A 24,886-nucleotide genomic window follows, 5' to 3' on the forward strand; every position below is an offset into this window, starting at 1 on the left:
ATGGATTCCTTTTCCCCCATTTTTTTAAAGCCCTGTGACTAGTCATGCTTTAACTTTAAATATGGCTGTTCCTTGCAGCATCTCAACCTCCTAACAGGGCAGAAAATGTAAAACCAAGGTGTTAATTTGCAGTTGGGGGTGCAAGGATCAGGGGTCACCAGAAGAAGAATTTACCAAAGACTCATTCACCCATTGGACTCCAGACTGTGGTGAACATACTGGGTGTGGAATTGTGAAAAGTTTTCATAGTCTTTATTTGTATTTATTTATTTATTTATTTTTACATTTCATGACAAAGCAGCAAAGGTTGACTTCTGCATGAAGGTAGGGTATTTTATTTTTTCCCAAATTCTTTTCGATTTGCACCCTGCCACTTTCTAAAGGTTGGAATGTAGAAAAAAATTATGTGGGACTAACCTGTGTTTTGATCCTATGCCGATACTTTAGATTTTTTTAAGATTATCAGGGCCGTGAAACAACGTATTAACATAAGTTTGAATCCAAAGCCTTTGTTTTATGTTTTAAGTTGATAGTAACAGTTACAAAGATTAAAGTCTGTCAAGAAAGTTTTATTTTATATGAATGTTATTTCTAAAAGTACCTTGCTTGAAGGCAATGTTCCTGTAGCTTTGAATTTACTTTCTCATTTAACTTTGTCTTCTTGGCACAGATGCTTGTCCTCCCTGTTGCCATTTTACTGGGGACTTTTGGATTCATATCGAATGTGGAAGCAAGCAAGTGTCCTCGAGTGTGTAGTTGTGACAACACCGAGCTCACAGTGGCCTGCGTCGGCAAGAACCTTACTGAGGTTCCACTGACTATCGACGAGGTGAGAAATTCATTTGTACTGCCTCGCTTTAACTTCACACTGCGACTTTTCTGGCAAGGACTCTTTGAAAAGGTTTAGTTGATGCATTCCGATGCCTCATATTGGAATCTATGGTATGTATTACATTTTTATTACCGTATGAGAGCTAATACTGTAGAGCAGAGGTCTCAAACTCAAGGCCTAGGGGCCAGATCTGGCCTTCTGCAGTCCTTTATGTGGCCCACTAAACCATTTTTCTCATATTTCTTTCCATTTTGACAGATATTCCAGGCATTTGTTTTCCACCAAATCCCTTCTTAATATAAGTGAAAATCCATCTATTCATCCATCCATCAATCGTATAGCTTAAAATATTTGGTTGCCACTATTTAAATTCAATTTGTTGTTAAAAATATATATAAGCGAATACAGGAACATTTTGTGTACATGCAATAATATGTGGTGATTTTGGTCCGTGCCAAAAATTAGTTTGACACCCCTCTGCAGATTGTCTTAAGAAAAAAAAAAACATAATAATGTATTACCAATAAGAACATTTAATACATTAATAACTATTGCTGTCCTGCTTTAGGAATCGTCCTAATAAACTCCAATAATAATTTGTCAAGGTTGTGTAAAGAAATACATTTTCATCTTAACCCTCATTCGTGAAACTTTTGAGTATGAAACTGAAATGTCATTTTAAACTATATTACATTAGCAAACGATTATTTGTTTACTGATTTCAGACAAATGCAGCCCAAAGTGTGTTTCCTAAGCTGGATACCATTGGCTTCTGAACAACAATGATTATTTCCTTTTTTGTGGGTGATTAAAAACTCATTTGAAGCATATCGCTGTGTTGGGCGGAATCCTCACATCTCCAACACCATCTTTTCAGGAAATTACTGGTTAAAAAAAACAAAACAAAAACCGCCATATTTGTTGAGCCATTACCATTGCATTGTCAAAGAGAGCAAATCATTTTTGACACTTAAAATTGGTATATAAATTGTCAAATAAATAAATAACAGACCCGCATGCAGACGGACCAGTAGAAGTGATTTGTGGAAAAATATTAAATTGAGTAAATTTTGACATGGATTTCCACCTGACACCAGCGAAATGTTACATATTTTGTTGTATAAATGGCCAATGATGATGATTTTACATAACGAAGGCCATTTACAGTAGACATACTGTAATGAAACAACTATGACATGATTTTCTCCTTTTGATTATGTAATGTTGCCTACAGATCACAGTCAAATTGGACCTGAGGAATAACAACCTGCAGGTGCTGCAAAGGGGAGGATTTGTGCACGCCCCTTACCTCACTCACCTCAACTTACAACGATGCAACATCGTCAAGGTGAAGGAGGGGGCTTTCCGCATGCTGGGCCGGGTAGTCTCCCTAAACCTGGCGTACAACAAAATTTACATCCTATACCAGGCAAGAGGACTAAAACAAAACACCAAGTTTGTAATCTAATTTCCTAACAAAGTTCTCGATCCACCGTGGCCTCTGTAGGAGTCTTTTGACGGCCTCTCCTCTTTGAAGGAGCTTCATCTGGACCACAATCATGTTGAGGAGATCCAACCTGGAGCCTTCTTGCAACTTGGCTCACTAAACATGCTGGCTCTCACCCACAACCAGCTGGTCTACATCCCCAACATGGCCTTCCAGGTAGGTGGTAGCCAAATAAGGCAATTGTTTATTTAAAAAAAAAAAAAAAAAAGTGTGTGTGTGTTTGATGACGTGAGAAAATGAGGGACGGGGTACTATTTATATTCTGAGGCAGGAGGAACGGTTCCATTGTGACTCAAGCAAAAAAATAAGGAACTCCTCTAAATGCATCATTATCTGGATCTGTGCCAAAATACAGCATATTGAGGTATTGCTCAGCACCAATGTTTAGTGGAAAACAATTGTATAGTTGTTGCGAGTAATCCTGCTACGAAACAAACAAACCAACAGCGAGCAAAACAATACCTTATGCTTTCATGTCAAAGCCATACAATTCCATTTTAAATGATTTAAATTACCTCCCAGTCTGTCTCCTCCAGGGCCTGCAACACATCAAGTGGCTTCGTCTCAGCCATAACTCCATCAACAACTTGGCTCCTGAGGCGTTTGCAAGCTTGTTCACACTCACTCGCCTCAGTCTGGACCACAATGAGCTGCAGTTCTTTCCCACTCAAGCCATGACCAGGTAATGGCTTTTAGTAGTGTAGCGATTATGTATGAAATAAGAATTGCTTAATTTAGAAGGAAACGATGAGTTGGAAGCAGCGCCTGCGTCACTTCTGGGTTATTGTAATTTTAAATTACAGCGTTATAAATCAAGATATTTGATTAATATGAGGGACACCACGTCATATTTTTACAAGTTTAACGAGGCGAAATGACTGCAAACCTTTTTAATCAGTCTCTTATCGGAAGGTGGCTACACTTTAGAGACTTTGAGTTCTAGACTTTCCAGAGGTTTTGTTCCGAACCCAAGCACACACACGCAATCAATGCAAGTGGTGAATTTTGTAGAAAATTTCATAATAAAAAGGGGTTTCTACAGGATAAAACACAAAACAAGCAAGGTACAGACGAACATTGGCAAAGGAAGGGATTTGTGACGTGAGCTGTGCAGAATGGGAGTGTAGTGAAGGCGTACACCTGAGGACTCCTGTTCTCGTTAATTTAAACCCAAATATGCACTAATCTGTACTTTTAGAAGACCGCAATGTTGGACTTGCGTGTCTGGAACACATTTGAGGCAGGCGAGTCAGGCTCCCGAGTGTTCGGCCCGGTCCGCACCGGGAACAGGTGGATTGAATGTTGTGTGGTGTGGAGGACATTACTATTTTCCATGTGACATTTGTGGTGTGGGGTGAAACATTTCATCTGGTTCAGTTAACAACAGATTTGACGTTAGACATTCAAGTTTGCAGCAATACAGTCACAAGTGGCGTTCATGTAAAGTTCTTAAAATATTAACTCCCAGTTGAGTCACAGACTGTCTTATGAACTATCAGATTTCGCTTACCCGCAGGACTAATCGGGAGAAATGTCCTGACATTAAAGGGTCCTGACATTAAAGGGTCGAGCTCCCCCCTTATTTCTACCCCGGCCGGCACCAACGCCGTGAGCGCGAGGGGACGAGGAGCTGTTAAGCCGGTGTCGAGATGAATTCGCCTAGGTGTGCTCACTGCCTTTAGTTTTACGGAGCCAATCCGGTCTGCCCTCACTAATCACCCCTTGATGAGTAACCGCACCGAGTGAAAGGATAATTAAAATGAGCACTCCGTTTTTACGGCAGCTCCATCCCTTATAAATCGTTGGCATTTGTTAAAGACCTAGTAAATTTAACAGTCCTTGTCAGGACTGGGGCTAAGCTCAATCACATCAATCACAAACCCAGCCACATATGCCAATTACAACCTTTTTGTACCATTGCTTATGTGTGTGGCCTGGCTGCCCACCCGACAGAACCCATGTCTGTAGTGTCGTTCCGTCGCACGTGTCTGTCGCTGTTGCCTGTTCCAACTCCCAAGTGGCAGTCCTGAACAGGGCAGAGGCGCCTTTGTTGGTGCAATTCTTCGACTGGCGGGGAGTTAATTAACTTAGCGTCCGGGGGCGAACTCTGCATCCTTGGGTCTCCGCTTTGAGCGCCAGGCAGCCGTGATTCACTTAGCCTCGGCATGGCTAAGCAAATGTTTGTGTCTTGTTTTTGATGGTTTATGGCGGCTGATTCGTTTAGAGTCTGCGTGTGATGTTGCGTCTCGCCAGCCTCTCTCGTCTACCTCGGCAGGGAGCCGAGGTAGACTCTTTTTTTGGGACATTTACATTTACTTATTCTTATTATTCTCTTTTTTTGGGACATTTACTTAAGGAAAGGAGGGAATCAGTACTTTTACTTTTTTCAGTCCCTTTTTTACAATAGTATCTGTACTTATTCTTAACTACAGTGTGAATACTTTTGCGACCTGTGTTGATTACATTTAGAGGACTTAAATGTTTTCCTTAGAGATCTATATTGTATTGTATAGGCTGTAATACAATTTAATCTTATCAAACATCGCTAAATCACCGCAATCTGACCTGGAGACTTCAAACTACGTACTGGCCTAGGCCCACGTTTGCTGGTCTTTTAATATTGACCCCATGTTTTTTTTTTTTAAATTGTCATGAGCTTGAATCATCAGGCCGTTTCAGTTAATCAGAAGTCTTTTAATAGAAGTCATTTCTAGTCACAAGAACAGCATGGGGAATTAAGAAATGGGAATCGTGTACACGATTTCAATACCTGGGTCTGGATTGCTGTAGACCATTAGAAATGTCATTTTGATAAATGGTCCACTTTGGTATGTATAATCAGTTACTGGTAAAGTATGATAAAAAGGAAAGCATTCTTTTTTTATTGCAATGTGTTCTCCACCGAAGACTCAAGGAGCTAACGCGTCTGAACATGAGCCACAACCGCATGATCTACCTCGGCGAAGAGTCAGTCTCTATGGCAAAGCTCACACACTTGTACCTCAGCCACATGTCTCTCCAAGACCTGTCAGACCAAGCCTTGTCCCAAGCCCCTCTGCTCTCCCACTTGGACCTGAGTCACAACCAGCTGCGTTACCTGGAGCCTCTCACGGGCCCCAAGAATCTTGTCAGCCTCAACATCACTGGTAGGCAGTGCCCTTACATTTGAAGCTTAATGAGCGTTAAATGTTTATACCACTCTATTTTGTCTTGAAGCCAACCCCATCTACTGTAGCTGCTACATGAGGCCCCTAAAGAACTGGGCCAGTGTTGGTGGTGTCAAGCTGCTCGGAACGTGTGCAGGACCTCCTCACCTGTCCGATGAGCCGCTCCGAGACGTGGCGGCCATGGACATGCGTTGCCGTAGGAGGGAGGACCCACTGAAGGACGAGTTGGAGGAGGAAGTGACTGCAGTTAGCAGCCCACCGACAGCCAAACCCAAACAGAAAGTCAAGTGTCCAGTTAACTGTGACTGTCACGTGAGTTCAGATCGTTTTGTGGACTATTAAATGGGTCAATTAAATCAAATAATTAATCAAAGTAATTCATCAACACACATTTAGGTTGTCTTTATGGGTCCATACTGCAGTGGGGGGCTGTTCATTTGGTCCGAGGCCTTCAGTGGGGACTTGCCCGACTTAATTCAGTATACCACCAATTTTAGTGGCACTAAGCAGGCCCAAAAAAATGGCATGTCAATTCCCCACCCCACAGCAAAGAATAATGTTAACAGGCCTACCAAATTTGAATCAATAAAAAAATATATCCAAGTATATAAAATCAGGTTTCAAGACTTTGTGGGGGGGCACCTCTAAACTCTCAGACGCTGTGGGCGGGTCAAATGACTGCCCCAAAAGGAATCAAACATGCTGAGGGGGTGATAGCAAATAATATATAAATTCACGTTAGGAGATGCAACTTCAAAATTGAATGGATATTGTGGACTATAATCATAAAAATAAGAACGTCAACTTACCCTCGTTTTTGGTGACATAATGTCACAGCCGAACACAGCACCTGACGACAGTGGGATGGTAGGAGGAAGCCTGGGTAGTGAGACAGTCGGCACTACCATATTCACTAGTATCAAGTTACCCACAAGTCATGTTGTCTCTTTGAAAGTTTACAAAACTATCTGTTGTTAAATGCGCACGGCCGAGTCGGCTGCTGGTGTTTATGTTCAGCTCGCCATCAGCGTGTCTTTAAAAAGTCAATCGCTTTTTTATTTCCTCATTTTTTGGGAGCTAAAAAAATGTCACCAAGCTGTTAAAAATTTAGGCATCCAGCGAAGACGCATTTTCAGAGTATAGCCATCATTAGCCTGCTAACCACAAGCTGTAGTGGTAAATGGACCTTCTTATGGAAGCTAAGCACAGCTAACTCACAACTGAGCAGCATAGCCAAACGAAATGATGTAACTTTGCCCTGATATAGTGGGGGAGGGAACACACGCTAGAAAGTATATGCCCGAGCCCTGTGATGTCACAGGGCTGTGTTATAGCCCTGCCTACAAAATCAAACGGTGAAAAAGATGCTTAAGCTAGACCTCAACAATTCAGCACTATATTATGTCTTCGCATATATTTTCAGCACTTCAAACGTCCATCCATCTATCCATTTTCTGAGCCGCTTCTCCTCACTAGGGTCGCGGGCGTGCTGGAGCCTATCCCAGCTGTCATCGGGCAGAAGGCAGGGTACACCCTGAACTGGTTGCCAACCAATTGCAGGGCACATACAAAACAAACAACCATTTGCACTCACATTCACACCTATGGGCAATTTAGAGTCTCCAATTAATGCATGTTTTTGGGATGTGGGAGGAAACCGGAGTGCCCGGAGAAAACCCACGCAGGCACGGGGAGAACATGCAAACTCCACACAGGCGGGGCCGGGGATTGAACCCGGGTCCTCAGAACTGTGAGGCTGACGCCCTAACCAGTCGTCCACCGTGTCGCCCACTTCAAACGTATTTAATGTATTTAGAAGCAAAACACAGATATCTGCTTAGAGCCTCTTTAATACCACCACTGTCACGTCGCAATTACAAAAACCATCAATACTATACAAAAACACAATATACAGCACGTAACTGTGCAGCATACATCTGGAGCAGTTTACAATCACTTTTTATCTCATAACAGGGCAAAAAGGTCATAAAATAAAATACATCATACTCACCAGACACAACGCTACGCTACAGATGTGTTTTGCTGGTCGAAGTTGGTTGTAACAAGTTTTGCTCTGAACAACCATAGGATAGAAAAATTATGACGTTGTCGCTGACCAATACACATCAGCCTGGCCCTGCGAGGACGAATTTGAAATCTGATTGGTTCAACAAATAGTCCCACATTGCAAATATCGTTAAAGTTACAGTACTTGGGCAAGTTTCAAGAAAAAGATACAATTGTTGAAATAAGACACTATTTTTTTTTTAATCAAAAATACAAATCTAAAAAAAGTTTCATGTTACAAGATATCGCAATTTTTACTTTAAATAGTTTTGTGATTAAAACAAAAGTAAAATAGGAATAATTTTTTTAAATTTCAAACTGTAAATAAATTTGAATGTTATAAGATGTGATACTGTTTATTTAAAACATTTTCAAGTTAAATCTTCAAGGCATCACATGATTGTTTTTAAATTTAGGTATCACACTAATACTAATAACTTTTTGCTTTGTCACCAATAAACATTAAGCTGAGATTTATAGTTTCTTTTGTCTTGAAATATTGCCTACTGCGTAACATATATTGACCTATATGGCATGTTGAATTGGTTTTGGCGTGTTTCATATACAAGATAGTCGCTCACCTCGTCCTTTAAAATGTTCCGTATGTGGCATTTATTGTAAAAACTTCACTAACTAAACTAAAAATCCTGGTTCCCCTTCAGAAAGCGCAAATATCCTCCCAGATGAGTGTCTTCTGATGTTCTCATTGTGTATTTCACTATGTGATTTATTTGTATTTATGTGTATTTTTTTAAACTAATGTGTATTGTTAAAAAGCTATATTTTTTCTTCTGTTTTTTTGCAACCCCTCCCAGATTGAAGCACAGCATGCTACATGTGAGAACCGAGGTCACACCAAAGTTCCGCGAGGCTTCCCTGCCAAAACTCAATTGCTGGACCTTCGCCGCAACCACTTCCACAACCTTCCTGCCAACTGTTTTCCAGCCACCGGCCAAGTTATTTCTCTCCACCTGGAATTCTGCAAAATGCACGAGATTGAAGGTGGCGCATTCCGAGGAATGAAAAGCCTGTTTTATTTGTATCTTTCTGACAATGACCTCACATCCTTGGGGCCAGAAACCTTCACTGGAGCCCCTGAGCTCAGTTACCTTTACCTAGAAGGGAATCGTTTGGTACAGTTTCCTGGTTCAGGTCAGTGGGCTGGCAAGACTGGCTGAAATTTTACTTTTAAAATTATACATGATACATGAAACAAGGAATGACCATATTTGTGTCATGTGACTTTGTTTCTCCTACAGCTCTGCTACACTTACCAAATCTGTTTGCATTACACCTGGAGCGTAATGCCATTTCAAAACTGGTGCCTACGGGTCTGCTCTCTTCAGTAACCCCAAAACTAAGAGAGCTTTACTTGACCAATAACACCATACGCACAATTGCCAAGGGGGCTTTGGGCTTTGCCGTACTTGGTAAACTTCACCTGGATTCAAATAAGATGACAAACATTCCGACTGCTGCTTTATCCAACGCCCTCAATCTAGAGGAGCTCAACCTGTCTCAAAACCGGATTCTCTCAGTGGGGCCAAATGCATTCCGGCCTATTTCCCAAAGTCTGAAGTGGCTGTACATGGACCAGATGAGCACTGAGAGGGTATAAAATGAAGAACATCTGAGCGTTGTGTATAGCATGTTTTTGCTACCTGACATTTCCCTGTGTTTTAGTTCTTGTAGCAGGTCATTTTGTTTAATAGGGAATTATTTTAATTAGAATTTGGATGTAGTGTTTAATACTCACTTTTATAAGTACATATGTTTGACTGTTTGATTTTATTTTACAAATTTACTACCAATAATGTAAGGTCCCTGTAAAGTGAAAACGTCTGGTAAATTTGACACCAGTGAATAGTGTTGCTGAAAACCCTGCCAAAATTCAAGGATAAAAAAGATTGCCATGTATATAAAATGAGGCTTAAAAATTGGGGAAAATTAAGCCATTGTCTCCCCTCTCAAACGCAGAGAAAAGTGTTGGTCTCATGATGATTCTAACGATTTCCTTATGACATTGATGTGTAGATGTCTAGGGACGCTCTGGCCGGGCTTGGCCCGGGACTGAAGGCGCTCACTGTGAGAGGAAACCAGCTGAAGCAACTTCCCGACTTGGGCTCGCTCACTGGCCTGGAGATGGTTGACCTTCAAGACAACCCACTGTTGTGTGATTGTACTTTGTTGCCGCTGCGCAGGTCAGTGAACCTTTTCCTGAGAATAATGGGTTTGTAATTAATTTTGGGAGGGACTCTAAGGAAATAAAGCACGACCTGATAAGCATCTTGGAGTACCAGTGATTTGCATGTTGTTTTTGTGCTTGTGTGGGTTTTCTTCGGGTACTACAGCTTCCTCCCACATTACAAAAACATTTATGACAGTATGTTAGGTTATTTGAAGTCTCTGGCAGAGCTGTAGCGATGTATGGTGACCCAAAATATAACTTATTGTCCTCAATTAAATTGCTGTTTTAATGTCACACAAACAGAAGAGAGTCAGATATACTGTAATTTACTAATATGCTGTCTCTTTGGCGTCTGCACCAGGTGGATGGAGAATGTGAGTTTGGAGGTTGACGCTACCTGTGGCCACCCTCCTGAGCTCAAAGGTCAGAAGGTCAGGGAATTGGAGCTATTCAAGTCCTGTCCAGAGAACAGCTCCAACACAGACAGAAGGCGTGTTGTTGTTGTGGCGCCGGTAAAAGCCAAGAAACAAAAACTAAGCCTTGTGAAGACTTCTGGAGTCAAGACTAAACCGGAAAGGAACAACACAAAGCGACCCAAGCCAACAAAGAAAAAGCCTCAAAGGAAACCTGCCGTAGCAACGGTGGCCAAAAAGAAGAAACTGATAAAAACATAAAACAAATCAGCTTGGCTAAATTTTCTGCAATGGGCATGTTACAGTGACATGTGAAAATGATTGTTTCATGTACAAAATGCTAACCGCGTGTATGGAATGCACTGTTTGCTTCTGGAATGAATAAATGCAAAACGGGTGTCAAACTTTTTTGTTGCATTCCCTCAGAGCAGTGATTCCCAACCCTTATTAATCATTTTTTTAAGCCTTTTTCACATTTTACCTAAAATCTCACTGCACACCACTAAACAAAACATTTACAAAAAAGTGAAAACAGGTCAATTGTGTACTTTCTGCCCACAAATAGAAGAGCATTTATTTTTCTGCATGTCGCTGGCATAGGTAGATGAACAATATTTGTTGTAAATAATTTTTTGACCAATTAAGTGAAATGTAATTTTTCATTGGACACTAAACTAATGTGCCACACCACACTGGTTGGGAATCACTGCCTCAGAGCACAATTATGACTGTCAAACCATAAAAAATGGACAATTGCCTCATAATATTAAATATCCATAACAAATTAATGGATAAGAATTTTTTGAATTGGAACTCAAGGAAACTAGTTTGTTCAACTATAGCTCAATTTATTTTAGGGCTTTGGTAACCCAAAATAATGCTTGCAATAGCTCAATGTTATTAAAAGTGAGGCCCATTTGAATTTTTGGGTACAGATATAACACTTGAACTAACCATTCGACCAATCACTAGAGCACATTAAGAAAGCAAATAATCTGTTTTAAAGACCATAGTTGGCTTTACCAGAGATGCCAGCTCAATATTCTGGAGACAATTATTCTAAAGGAAAGAAATCGTCACGATGGTATTTTCACATTTTCTGCAAAATGTCCATGCATTGAAAAAAAGCATCAATGAAATAATACAAGACAATCAGAAAATGCAGTGAATTCAATGTCCCAAAGCCATTGAATTGTTTTTCTAGCACCCCACAAAAAAGTGCTTTTTAGTATTGTTTTTCCTATTATTGTATTTGCTGTTGTTTTTTAAACATGAAGTGACATCTCAACCATTTGCCGTACAGCCGTGATTCTCAACCACCAGAAATTATTCAATTGCACTTAATTGGCCCAAGAACGATTTATTTACTGGTACGACAAATAGTGTATCTGTTCATCGATAGTGACAGACAGAATAAATTGCTCCTCCACTAAATGGCACAAGGTACATAAATGCTATTTGCAAGGGATAGGGCCCGAGTTCTACCGTCAGTAGCAAAACTCGCGCATACACCCCCTACCCTCAAAGAAGTTTAGAATTGCCTATAGATGCCACAAGATGGCAGCATAGCACTATTTAAGTTTAAATGAAACTCCTTATCTCACATCAACACATTTCCTTGATACCAAGATGCCCATGAATAAAATTCATGGGCAAAGAAATATAAATAAAAAAATAAAATTTTCACGTATTCAAAACTACCTCTGAAGCACAGTTGCCGCATGGTTCCATGGTGTAATGGTTAGCACTCTGGACTCTGAATCCAGCGATCCGAGTTCAAATCTCGGTGGAACCTGAATTTTCTTACCTTACGTTATTTATTTTCATTTTGCATTTTCAGTTCACAACTATTTATTGCTGGAAGAAAATGCAGTAGTTGACCTCGCTATTGAAAAGTATTAATTGACTAAAACAAACCTACGTTTCAAAACAAAAGCCGAAACTTCATGGGTGCTTCTCAAATCCTTTTTCTGTAGAGAGTTCAAAACGTACACGTACTATATGATTAGCCGTTGCTATTGTAAAAATGAATGACGTTTGAAAGTTTGTGACGTTCGTTCATTTACTCTTCGTGCACCGGAAGTAGCCTTTCTCGCCGAATCAGGTTCACCATAAACTTGCCAAAATCAAGATGGCAGCAGCGATGGACGTAGACGCACCCAGCTGCTCCAGTAGCGGAGCAAGCAAGAAGCGATTTGAAGTGAAGAAGGTATGACTTCGTCAGTCATGGAGAGCTAACGTGTGGATAAAAGCCACAGCTTTCATCGGCATCCACAGGCTAGCCATCTCGCGGCAATTAGCATGCTAAGTTGCTAACGCTATAGTAGTGCTGCTGCTGAGTTAGCTTGCCTCAAGCGGCGTGAATTTGTGCTTCTCGTTTATTGAAAAATCTAATGGTTTTGTTTACGAGAGGTTTTTGTCGTGTAGGAAATAACGACGACACCGTTTGTGTGCAATAAGTATTGGGTCTTATGCTAACCACGAAACAATGGAGCATTTTAGGATAATGATGCCTAGATTCGAGGCGCTATTTTTTTTATTTTTTTTTAAATAAAAAGATCAGTGGAAGATGAATTATACACAAATCTTTGGAAAACATATGTGCATCACATGGTTAAACATAAATAGACACCCTTACATGTTCAAAGTGCCATTCAGAGCACCTAAAGAAAATGAGGATGAACATGTCAACTTTAAAGAGAGCATCAAAAATAATAATAATAAATAACAGCAACTGAAACAAAGTGCTGTATATTATAATTAACAATAATTATGAATGCGTACAATTATTATTTTTTTTCAATAAAAATGTACTTCCTTAGTAGCATAAAACCTGTCGCTGACATGTAAACACTCCTGCAGCACTTACTCTGTTTTAAGACTAAACGTTGTCTTATGTAGGCTGCCTTTGGTGGTCTCGGGTGTTAAGGTGGTGAATATAATGAAGGAATAAGAAAGTGAGTCATAGCTAAAGCAATAGGCAGCTAACGCAGCGCCTGAAAGTGACTATGTTGTCATTAGGGTAGATTAAATTTTCACATGGTACAGAGGTGTATGGAATACAAATACATGTACCGTTACACCCAAGTAAAAACTTTCCTGTCAAATGCCTGTCAAAAAAGGGAAGTCTGACCTGGGATTCACATTGAATATTTGAGTGCACAGGGGATCCAGATGAGTAAAGTCATAATTACAGTACATATTTGTATGAAAAACACAGGTAGGCCATGAATATAAAACAATCAAATGAAAAATATGAAATACGGTGGTAACTGAGCATACCTTTTTGTGCCGCATCACTATGTCTTCCTGCATGTCATTGCACGCCCTTCATAACCTCAAAATGTATGTCGGTACCATCGTAATAGGAGGACCCCTGTCATTTTTTTAACCATCTGGATGTGACCCAAACTTAGTGGGTCCGCGGCCCACCAGTTGAGAATCAATGATTTAGACTAACTCGGTTCCATTTCGCTAAGAGTCTTGCATCTAATCTCAAATTAGATTTGTAACCATAAATTATGGCAATAAAATACTTAAAGCACAAGAAACCTATCATACAATGGGCTCGAGTTGGTTATTTATAAAATGCTGACTTGAGAGTTTAATTAAATGGGCTGTACTAACAATTGTTTTATTTTCCTCACTAGTGGAATGCTGTGGCACTGTGGGCCTGGGACATTGTTGTGGATAACTGTGCTATATGTCGAAACCATATCATGGATCTTTGTAAGTTCACTCGTAACACACACACACACATTGAAAACCTGCACCTGCTTTGACACCATTATTTTAATTTGTGAGTGTGACAGAATTTGCTTACATGTTGTCCCATGTTCATTTGAACAAAGCTGGTCAATTTGCTAAAAAAATAAATCCAGAAACCAAGCAGCATATAACTGTTTGACAATGTAAGGGTTATTTACATGAAAAATGCCAAGCGAATGTTTTATCTGTGAGAACATGTTTACTTGACTTTAAGGGAAGATCTAAATATCAGACAATGAGAGAGTTAAATAAATGATGAAAAAAAAGTCACATAACAGATTAACATGATCAGTTCTTAAGGCTGCTGTTTTTTAATTCGGTTTTAAAGAAAGAAAACTGAAGTTAGTTTTTTCAAAGACTGGCTTTTACATGGAAAACAATGTTCTGACATTGAGGAATTAGAAGAAAAGACTGTCATGTAAATGGCAAGATGACAACAATAAAAGATTAAACAAAAAAGAAACATTCATTGGAGATGGAGCTGTAGATATGCAGTATGTCGAAAGAGAAATTGCAACTATAAAGTTCTGGACAGGAAAAGGATGATAAACTCGATATAGATGGTAAACTCTGTAAGGAACTTGTAAAAGGTATGTTGAATACCGTAGCCCAAGTATGAATCTATTTAGAATAACGCTAACTATTGCTTTCCATGTTTCTCGAGGCTGTTTAGTAATGATATTTTGAAAATAAAATGAACTGACACAAATATCTACTGTCTGAAGGCCATTTGTGAGAACACATGGAATTAGAATTGTAAAATGTCAAATGAGTAGTCAACGCTTATTTGGTGAGAGATGTGGCCTTTGCTTATTGCCACAGTAACAGTTGCAAGATGTTAACAGCATGTGATTTGTTTCCCCATCAGGTATAGAGTGCCAGGCCAACCAAGCTTCTGCGACGTCTGAGGAGTGCACAGTAGCCTGGGGTGTCTGCAATGTGCGTTTGACTGATTGACTAAACTGAAGCAAACCTGATAAGAACGCTTGTCCCCATAAAAGCTTCTCCGTCCAGCGAGGAAGCAAAAAAAAAAATCTATTGGATCCTCATTGTGTGATGTTTTTAACGAAGACAGTTTTTTGAGGTGCTTCTATTCATTTGTTTTCTTTGTCACCCACAGCACGCCTTCCACTTCCACTGTATTTCCCGCTGGCTCAAGACCAGACAAGTGTGCCCACTTGACAACAGAGAGTGGGAGTTCCAAAAGTGAGTAAATTTGTGATTTAGAATTTTACATGACTTGCTTTTGACAAATATTTCTTTGTTGTAATGCCAATTTGTTCATTTATTTTCCCCTTTAGGTATGGACACTAGCTGGGATACTTTGACCTCCTCGGCTTTAGTTTTTTAGGTTTTACCCACAATGCATCTCTTCCCTTCCAGCTTTCTGTAATCAGTTGGGCATGCTTTGTTTTGTTTCAAATAAACAGGATTATGACATAACAGATTTGAGCAAAATTATATTTCTGATGACTGAAACCATGAAATGTTTTAATAGGATGTCATCTGGTTCAATGCTGCACCATGAGCCTGACTTGGATGTTAAATGATTATTTAAAACGCACTTACCTGGTCAAGTAGTGATGCAGACCTTTGGTGATAAAGTAAAACTTGTACTCTGGAGAACAATTTTTTGGGGATAATTTTTGTTGCTTTAATCACATGGTAGAACATCAAAGTAAAATGCAGAAAATATAGTGCATGTGGAAATTCACTGCATGTTACGCTCCCCCCCCCCTCTTTTGTTGCATCCTTTTCCCTAAATGGACTGTTTCCTCAGTTTACACAGGTCTGGTTTTTTTTTTTTTTTTTTAAAGATTTTTGCACAATTATTAAAAATAAACTAATAAATTACACATTTCCTTTGTTTCTACAGCTTAATTGGACTCCACAAATGGTAAATTGTTGATTGGACATAATTTGGAAAGGCACACCTGTCCATAAGGTCCCAGTTGACAGGTCATGTCAGCGTACAAACCAAGTATGAAGTCAAAAGGAACCCCCCCTCCCCCAATTTGGAATAAGGCTGTAACACCCAAATGTGGAAAGTCAAGTGCTATGACATTTATTATTATTTGACATGTCCAAAACACACTTTTTCCAAGTATTTCTCTAAATCAGCTGCTTTAGTGTGGGGATGTGGATGTGTGACGCTAAACTCAGTTGACATTAGTTCATTCTGAATACAAACAAAGCGACCGTTACTAATTGTTTGTTTGAGGAAAAAAAAAGTTGCAATGTTAAATCAACGATTTTGGCTTGCAAAGGGCAATTGCAGTTTGAAATAATACGTCAAATATGCATTAGAGAAAAGAGCTTTATTCATTTTTCTCAAATGGGTAAGACACCAAACAATTTTTAATGACCAACAAAAAAACTGGTTTGAATATTTGAACAAAATCTCGGTGGTGTTTAAATGGATGTAAAAATGGGTTAGTGAGTACAGGAGCTCACACATTGCAAATGCAAGAAACAACTTTGTGGTTAAGTGCCAGCTAATTCATGTCACAGAGGTCATGTAAATACACCCCCTGGCTCCTCTCTGGTTGCTTTTTAGTACTGATGAAATAGATTTCATTTGAATTCACCACCAGCTCCTCTAAAAACAAGCACTCCAATTAAGTGACCACCCGACAACATTTGATATGCACACCATAGAATTATTGAAAACCCCTCAAAAGATTGTTGCAGTCCACAAAATCCTTGTCTCATCTTTGGTCCGTCTATGGCTGAGGTGCAGCGCCCCCAAACTTGGAGCTCAGCTTGGTGATGAGCGCCATGATCTTGGGGTTGTTCTGGTACTTCGCGATGTTAATTGGGTTCTGTGCCACATCCTGGAAGGCGACCATCACTTCCGGATCCTGGATTGCGTCACATGAGGGTAAAAAGATTTTAATAACCTGCAGTACTTATTACAATGGAATGGCCAAGTTTTGTATCACCTACTCACAACTTATCACATGGTTTCCCTACCAATGTAGTGTCCAGTAATAATCATTTCCGTCAGCAGAGGTCAGAACTGAGCAAAAACTAGATGATAAATGGTGTAAAATGGCCTTTTTTAGACATGTTTTCTACTTTTATGTATTAGTATATATAACAAAGTTTCCATGTTCTCCGATTGAGAGCGATTGCTGCCGCAAATATGTTCAGTATTTGTATACGCAAATATAAGATTAGCTTTCACTGTTATGCCGACGATACTCAGCTATACATGCCATTAAAACATACACGATTGCTCTAATCTGGAGTCTCGTCTTGCTAAGATTAAACAGTGGATCTGTAACTTTTTGCCCCTTAACACTGAGAAAGCTCTGCTGTTGATTATTGGACCTGCTTGACATAGCCACTTGTTTAAGGACACACCATTACCCAAAGTAAGGCAACTAAAAATCTCAGCGTTATATTTGACTCAACTCTCTCCTTTCAAAAGCACATTAAGAATATTACCAAAACTGCATTTATTCATCTTCGCAATATTGCTAAGATATGGCAAATCCTATCCACTAGTGACGCAGAGATCATAGTTCACACAATCATTACGTTTCTCCTCAACTATTGTAACCTGCTGCTTTCTGGTCTTCCCATGTCTAGCATGAAAAGCCTGTAGTTAGTGCAAAACTCCAGGAGCTAGACTTGACAAAGACGAGAAAGTACGATCATTATTTACCTCCATTCTGGCCAACTTGCATTTGCTTCCGGTATAGTTGAGATGGGATTTTAAGGTCCTGTTACTTACTCATTAAATATTACACGGGTTAGCACCCTCTTATCTCGCTGACTTAGTTGTACCGTATGGTTCGTCCCGAAACTTGCACTCGCAAAATGCGGGTCTTTTGGTGACGCAGAGAACCAGAAACAAGTCCGCAGGCTCCTCAAGCATTTTCTATTCGGCTCCAGTACTCTGGGATGCTCTACCTGCAGATATTACAGCTGCTACCTTAGTAGAAATGTTTAAATTCCAACTTAAAACCCATTTCTACTCTTTGGCATTTAGTTAAAACTACATGTCAGCCTGTTTTACTGCCGCTTGTCCTCTCTCTTCCTGCCTAGTCACCTGCTCAGAGAGAGGGTTCTGTACCGACCAACTGGGACAAGATCTGAGGTGGACGACTTCCACCCTGGGGTTGTTGCCATGGAGGATTCTGCTCTGACCGACCGTACCAGGTCCTGAGGCAGAACCACCGAAGGAGTCTATCCTGCGGCGCCTTTTCTCTTTAAATGGACACTTATGCCATCTTAATGAACATTGTACAGCATCTTGCCATCGTAATCAACACTGTACAACACCAGAATATGTAATGAATGTTGCCCACTCGACATCCATTTTTTCCTTGCCCAATTTGGGGGGAGGGGGGTTAGATTTTAGGGGATGTCGTCAACCATTGCCATCTGTGGACCTGTGAATCCCTTTGAGACTCTTTTGTGATTTGGGCTATACAATTAAACTTGACTTGAGACTGAATGGTTAAATTGCTGTCATGTAAACCCCGACAGCTCCAGGGAGCAGTGACTCACCTGCATGGCGGTGAGCATCTCGGGATCCTGCAGGAGGTCATTCAGACCAGGCATGCCGGCAGCGCCGCCTGGGAATCCACCAGGGAATCCTGCACCACCTGTGTCAAATCACACCGTTGGAATCACATCTCAGTTGGTCATGTACATTCAAAAGATTAAAGGAGGTCAAATTACGTTCACCTGTAAAGGTTATATTGCATTTTAGGTCCATGCTGAAATTTCAAACGAAAGTCAAAAAGGCCTTGTGTGAGTATGTATGCATGTGCACAGGGAAAATGTACCGAGTTGGGATCGCCATGAGCGACACTTCATTTGTTGTGGCAAAAAAATAAATAAAACGTACATTACATTGAACTCCTTTGATAATGCAAGCACAGTTTAGGAACAAAGATCAATGGTGCGGTGGATTAATTAAATGGTTAAAACAAAAAAAAGAAGCAGCCTAAATACAAGATGTTTCATTCCCACCTGGGAAGAATCCTGCTCCTCCTGGCCCTGCCCCTCCTCTGGCTTCCTCTTCCTGCAGGGAGGTGAAAGACTCTTCATTATATCGCTTTGCATACTGCATATCACCCGATTACAATCTGTTACCCCCCCAACTGTGGCTATGAAACCTGCCAAAACAGAATTTTTCAAAGAGTTCTTGGATTGCAATGATGGCAGATCACCCAGATTATACTTAATGTTCCATTTTCCAATACAACTCAACAGAACCTAGCAAAATGACAGACAGGGCCATCTTAGAAGCAGTGAAACGCTATACAGTGCACCACATTCAAATAAAAATTTAATATAGAACACCATTCCCTGAAACCTTGGTGGCCCACTATTTTGTACAGTAAATAGACCATACAGACTGTCCACACGGTCTCAGATCATTTTTATATTACTGTTGTGTCTAATTTGAAGGTATCTTTAAAAAAAAAAAGTCACACTTCTAAACTCGCATATTTCAATGAGGCATTGAAAGGTGCTTAAAGGCTATTGTTATTATACAATATCAAGGAAGTTAAGTCCATAATCTAAACCCATGTGTCAAAATCTCAATAGTCTTGCTTTTTTTCAAATTCTGTTTTTATGTTCTGTATAACATATTGAAGTGATTTGTCGCCTAATACAGATTGAAGAGGTACTTTGGCATTAGCTTCTCAACAGGGCAAAGCTAGTCTTCCTCTGTCCGTTGGTATCTGAAATCAAAATCTGGGCTTCAGTTTAATGAAAGGGGAGATGAGCCTGTGCCAGTTACTGAACTGTTTTGAAGGTACCGCCAGTGCTTATAATGGGAAAAGAAAGAGCATCCTGGACCATATATTTACTTCAACCTTAATACCAGCTATTATGGCTTTGTGACAGTTGCGTTTAAAATGTACAAATTCTTTTAGTAGTTCATAATTCTAAACGTACTGTGAAATCAGCGTAAAGGCCAAATTCATCAAGCAGGGACAACAATTTGAAAAATCTAATCTAGATCTAACGGGCACATATAGAAAATTACTTTTCAATTGCTTGTATACTAACAGCTCGGTTCCTCAAGTGCCTGCCCACCTATCAAGTGTGAAATTATCATTATTGGATGCCTATGTCTAAAAGTGTGAAGACATTTTAAGACACCTATGACCCACTTTAAATTGTGGGGAAAAAATGGCATAAATCTCCTTTAATTACCGTATTTTCACGACCATAAGGTGCACCGTATTAAAAGGTGCAGTCTCAGTTATGGGGTCTATTTCTGTATTTAACAAATACATAAGGCGCACTGTATTATTGGGCGCAGGCAGGGTAAAACGTACGCCATCTTAAATTAAAAAGGCAGCGGGAGCAAAACTGAGTTCGGTTGTACTTTATTGAAGTATTTAACAATGTACTCACGTTATTTTTTTTTTATCAATCCTCATCCACAAATCCATCAAAGTCCTCATCTTCTGTATCCGAAATGAACAGCTGGGCAAGTTCTCCATCAAACATGCCGGGTTCTCCCTCTCGTCATTGTCGGAGTCAGTCTCGTTCCCGGGGGGGGCTGTTCAGCAATGATGCCGGCGTTTTCCTGCTTCCTCCACTTGCGAACCATGGATTCCTTGATCTTGAATTCGGTCGCGGCTGCTCGATTCCCATGTTCCTCCGCGTAACTGATAGCTTGCAGTTTAAACTGTGCTTCGTAAGCGTGTCTCTTCGTAGGTGCCATTTTCGGGGGTCCTTAGCCAAACCGATGTTTTGCACAATGCACTATATACCTACCGGGGGCATGCCTTTAGCGTCCTCTTTCACACGCACCCTTCCCCCTTTAACGTCCGCATGTTGTCCTCAGTCACGTCCGCCTTTCCTCTATATAAGCAGCGCGTCGGCAGGAAATGCTCCCAGTCAGTCAAGCGGAGCGCTCATCCAAGTCACACAACAACATTTACAGATTTTGGAACTCGGTGCACACATAAGGCGCGCCGCATTATAAGGCGCCCCCCGTCCATTTTGGAGAAAATTTAAGACTTTTAGGTGCACCTTATGGTCGTGAAAATACGGCATATATTTTTTTTAAACTAACAACTCACCTTCTGAGCCCGAGCGTGCTCTTCCTTTGCTTTCTTTATACGCTCCTGTTTCTCCCTGATCTCCTTCTCTTCCCTCTTGCGTTCATATTTGCGCCGGTGCTCGATTATTCGGTTAGCCTGAAATGATAAGGGTACAACACTAGCATCATATCTATACTTCATTCTGAACTTGGATATATGAAGACGTGAGTGCTATACTGGGTGAAATTAGGACTGCACAAGTCTCAAACTTGAATAACTCCTTGAGAAATAAAATAGAAATTGCACTTTTCAGGACAAAATATTTTGACTTCCCCAACCAACTACTAACTATCCATGAAAAGGTTCTAGAACCCCCCCAAAAGCGACCTAATTTAAACTGTTATTCTGTCTGACCTTTGGTTGGACCTCTTTCAGCAGTGCACTGGCATCCTCATCATAATCCAGTTTACATGCTGTGGCCAGATCCCGGGCTGCCTCCTCCCAGTGGCCCAACAGCCTGAAACATAACACATAAATCAATCATTTATTGTCTGTTAATACAATAAATATTAACAATGCAACTAGTTGTCCATCTTGTGCTCTCTTATTTTGAAAGGGAAGTAAAACAAAAAGAGAATTCAAGACAGCAGCGCTACTGTTAATTTTGGCCCTGTGAACCAAATCAAGTGCAGAGCTACACCATGACAAACTACAACCACAATAACAAACAGCATCAATCACAACTGAACATTATCTTTATAATAGCAGTTTCTATAATCCCATATTCCATCTAAAAGCCGGACAATAATGGTACCTGTGAGCTTTCCCCCTCCATTTGTAAGGCTGCGCTGAGTCCGGATTGATCGTGATGGCTCTGTCACAGTCTCTAATGGCTGCATTGGGTTTCTGCATCTGAATGTAAACGCTAATATGGAGAGAGGACAGCACATGAGACTACCATCTCAAATTGTTCCTGGAGAATCCAACCATGGCATTTAGCCAATCTCACCTTGCCCTCTTTGCGTACATAATGGCAACACAGGGATTCAGCTTGATGGCCTCAGTGAAAAGATCCAGCGCTTTCTGTAGATCTCCTACAAAAAAAAAAAAAAAAAAAAACACACACGACCAAAGCAGAGAGATTTTAAGAGTACCGAACTCTGCCAAGGCAAAACGGTAATGCTCCATTCTTCTTATCTTAGGAGCTAGTGTAAATACTCTGGCTGTGGTTCAGAATCTCTTCATATCCACTATATAGTGCCCTATAAAGTGAGTTTGCCATTTTGTTTTGCTGTTTGACTTTGGTAGCATGGATCAGAATTTTCACAGTGAACTAAGAAAAATCTTGGATCCACACAAAAACGTAATGATTTTTATGTCACATTCCCCCTTTCGTATAAATCACTGACAGCGTTTGAGTTATGCTAAACGCAGGTGATAACCTGCTGTTGTACGTTTTGCACGTCAATATTCACTAACCTCCTCCAAGAGCATCAATGGCTTCCATCTTCTTGTCATTGGCCCTGTCCATCATCTCGTCCGTCACCTGAACGAATGCACTCACCCTTTTAATTTTCATAGCTGAATTACTCATTTATTTGCATATTTAACAAGGAGAACATTTCACCTCAACATTATCTGGGTCTCCCATTTCCTGTGGTTCATCTGTGTCTGGTTCAATGACACCCTCGAGGTCTTTTTCTGAAAAAGCAAGGTTTCTTTCAGGGAGGACTTGAACTGTTTTTTTGTTTTTGTTTTTTTTTCTTCCAGGGACACTGCTTACAATGACATATTGCACTACAGCCAATTCTACAACAGAAATAATTCCACCCCCCCCCAATAAACAGCATTTCTCAACGGATTGTAGCCACTGAACATTAAAATGAGAGGCTAATGATGGATAAATAAAAACAGCAAGACAGCTACAAAAAAGGATTGAGGGAATCTGGAGCATTAATGTGAAAATAATTACCAAGTTCACTCTCCTCACTCTCAGATGAATCTGGTGGCACAGGCTCAGTTGGGGAAGCTGTAGAGGTCGGAGGAGGACCGCAGGGACACTCACCCTACAAGCCAGAGAGTACTATAAACCCCCCAAAAACTATCAAATAAATAGTTTGGCTTTAATTACACCTTTATATTAGACTAGCTCAGTCTTGTCCTGAGTATTAATTTCATGTTATAGGCTTAATCTGCCTTATCTACATCTCTAATACTGTTCGTATAAATAACAGACAGACAGACAGACAGACAGACACACACACACACACACACACACACACACACACACACACAGGTGCCTCTGAAAACACCGCTGTTCTAGTAGGCTTTTGCTTTCGAGCAGAAGCCTGAAAGTTTTGTGCTCACACTGTTCAGAACAAGGCCCCAGTTACACCTGACGAAAAGCAGGCCCGAAGCATGGTGGTAGCAGCATCATGCTTGGGGCTGGTTTAATAATTATTAAATGCTGAGTCACAAAAGCCCCCCCAAAAATATTCTTTACGTCGCTATTAATTAATTTCACACAAAGAACAAAATAAATCAAGTAATTGACTTTTACCTATTCCGGAACACTATTAGTTACTATCGTCTAACATGTTACCAACTTGTTTGTTTTTCCCTACTGAAGTGCAGAGTCACAACAAGGCTATTGCATTCATCATCAATTATTAATGTTTTCTGTATTGTTAGTAAAAGTACAAACCACGATGACAAACTTAAATTAACTGATCCCTTATCGACTTAACACCTTTATAAATTTGAACACCCGCCTGGTACTGTGATATTTTGTTGAAAAAAAAAAACAAAAAAAAAGTCACAAAATCTACTATGAACATTTGGGTAAATGATCAAATAAAAGAACTATGCATTACCTGGCAATGACTCTTGGGGGAGGATTGAGAAGGTATCTTTGCACCCATGCTGCAGGGTGGACACAACATTCTTGTGAGCAATACCAAATTGAACGTAAAACATACCGGGGGTGAAATTTAAGGTCTTACGTACATCTAACCAACAATTAAGATGTGCATTATTACTTTTGAAAAGACTGAACAGCTTTTCAAAACCTCATGCGGGCGTGCACAATGTTTTGTAAAATGCCTGGACCTGGCGGGCACGTGGTCACATTTTTTTGATTATTTTTGGTGAAATATTGACATGCATATAAAACGATCACCGTGTATGTGACCCGGAACACACATTGCAGTTACTTGTCTGCTTTTAAGAGACACAACTGACCTCTGCAACCAGCTCCGGAAGAAAGCCATCTCGGGAAGTTGCAGGATGGCGGGATTGGACTCGCATAGTTGCACGAAGCCCTTCAACTCTGCCACTTTTCGAGAGTCCATGCTTCGTTCGCTGTCACGTCCAACACGGACTGCGTGTCATCATAAAAACAAACCGCTCAAAAAAAAGTGCACCAAGTTGAAGCGCAATGCCCGTTTACCGTTGAATAGCTTAGCCGTTACATGCTAACGTGCAAGCACGGGACCGCACGTACACTTTATTTGATTGACGTACGCACACATTTTGTGAGAAATGACTCAACTTGAACACATTAACTCCAAACCCGAAGCAGTTTGTACAGCGAGGCACTCATAATGGCAAAAGGCAAAACAGAAGTTTCTAGAGGTAAAAAACACACGAATTGACGCATGATCCCGCTGGAAATGTTAGCTTGCTGTAATATTCCCCAAATGTATTATATCAGTAAAAACAAATAAGATAGTATGTTAAAGCATTGAGGTGAGTAATGAAAAAAAATGCACCTGTGCAAGGACTCGCAGATTTAACGCAGAATGTGAGAAAGCAGAAGGTGGGAGTCGATATTCAACGTCGCAAATATGCTCACTTGGCGCAGGCGTCACTCCCGTCTTTTCATTCAGGCACAGAATCGGACAGTCCTGTGATTATGTTGAAC

General features: G+C 40.4%; 3 protein-coding genes and 1 non-coding gene across 4 annotated transcripts; 3 read left to right on the plus strand and 1 right to left on the minus strand.

Annotated features, from left to right (window-relative positions):
• The first annotated feature begins 670 nt into the window (after positions 1–670).
• On the plus strand, positions 671–10,519 carry chadla (chondroadherin-like a). Its single transcript, XM_061700930.1, has 10 exons — positions 671–829; positions 2,067–2,261; positions 2,340–2,495; positions 2,876–3,021; positions 5,247–5,485; positions 5,556–5,818; positions 8,389–8,725; positions 8,833–9,185; positions 9,608–9,774; positions 10,123–10,519. Exons 1-10 carry the CDS (start codon positions 671–673, stop codon positions 10,433–10,435), a joined length of 2,328 nt encoding a protein of 775 aa, XP_061556914.1. The 3' UTR covers positions 10,436–10,519.
• Positions 10,520–11,897: 1,378 nt separating this feature from the next.
• Positions 11,898–11,969, plus strand: trnaq-cug (transfer RNA glutamine (anticodon CUG)). Its single transcript has one exon. It is a non-coding gene; the product is annotated as a tRNA-Gln (tRNA).
• Positions 11,970–12,255: 286 nt separating this feature from the next.
• rbx1 (ring-box 1, E3 ubiquitin protein ligase) lies at positions 12,256–15,387 on the plus strand. Its single transcript, XM_061700526.1, has 5 exons — positions 12,256–12,383; positions 13,825–13,903; positions 14,811–14,881; positions 15,063–15,148; positions 15,244–15,387. Exons 1-5 carry the CDS (start codon positions 12,306–12,308, stop codon positions 15,254–15,256), a joined length of 327 nt encoding a protein of 108 aa, XP_061556510.1. The 5' UTR covers positions 12,256–12,305; the 3' UTR covers positions 15,257–15,387.
• Positions 15,388–16,241: 854 nt separating this feature from the next.
• On the minus strand, positions 16,242–24,842 carry st13 (ST13 Hsp70 interacting protein). The gene is made up of 13 exons (XM_061700711.1): positions 24,735–24,842; positions 24,205–24,343; positions 23,838–23,886; positions 22,937–23,030; positions 22,592–22,665; positions 22,444–22,510; positions 21,974–22,058; positions 21,779–21,889; positions 21,379–21,481; positions 21,004–21,120; positions 18,929–18,980; positions 18,461–18,558; positions 16,242–16,803 (listed from the first exon to the last, which is right to left on the minus strand). Exons 2-13 carry the CDS (start codon positions 24,312–24,314, stop codon positions 16,666–16,668), a joined length of 1,098 nt encoding a protein of 365 aa, XP_061556695.1. The 5' UTR covers positions 24,315–24,343; positions 24,735–24,842; the 3' UTR covers positions 16,242–16,665.
• Between the last annotated feature and the right edge of the window lie 44 nt (positions 24,843–24,886).

The sequence above is a fragment of the Phycodurus eques genome, chromosome 16 (genome assembly GCF_024500275.1).
Source record: "Phycodurus eques isolate BA_2022a chromosome 16, UOR_Pequ_1.1, whole genome shotgun sequence".
Lineage (NCBI taxonomy): Eukaryota > Metazoa > Chordata > Actinopteri > Syngnathiformes > Syngnathidae > Phycodurus > Phycodurus eques.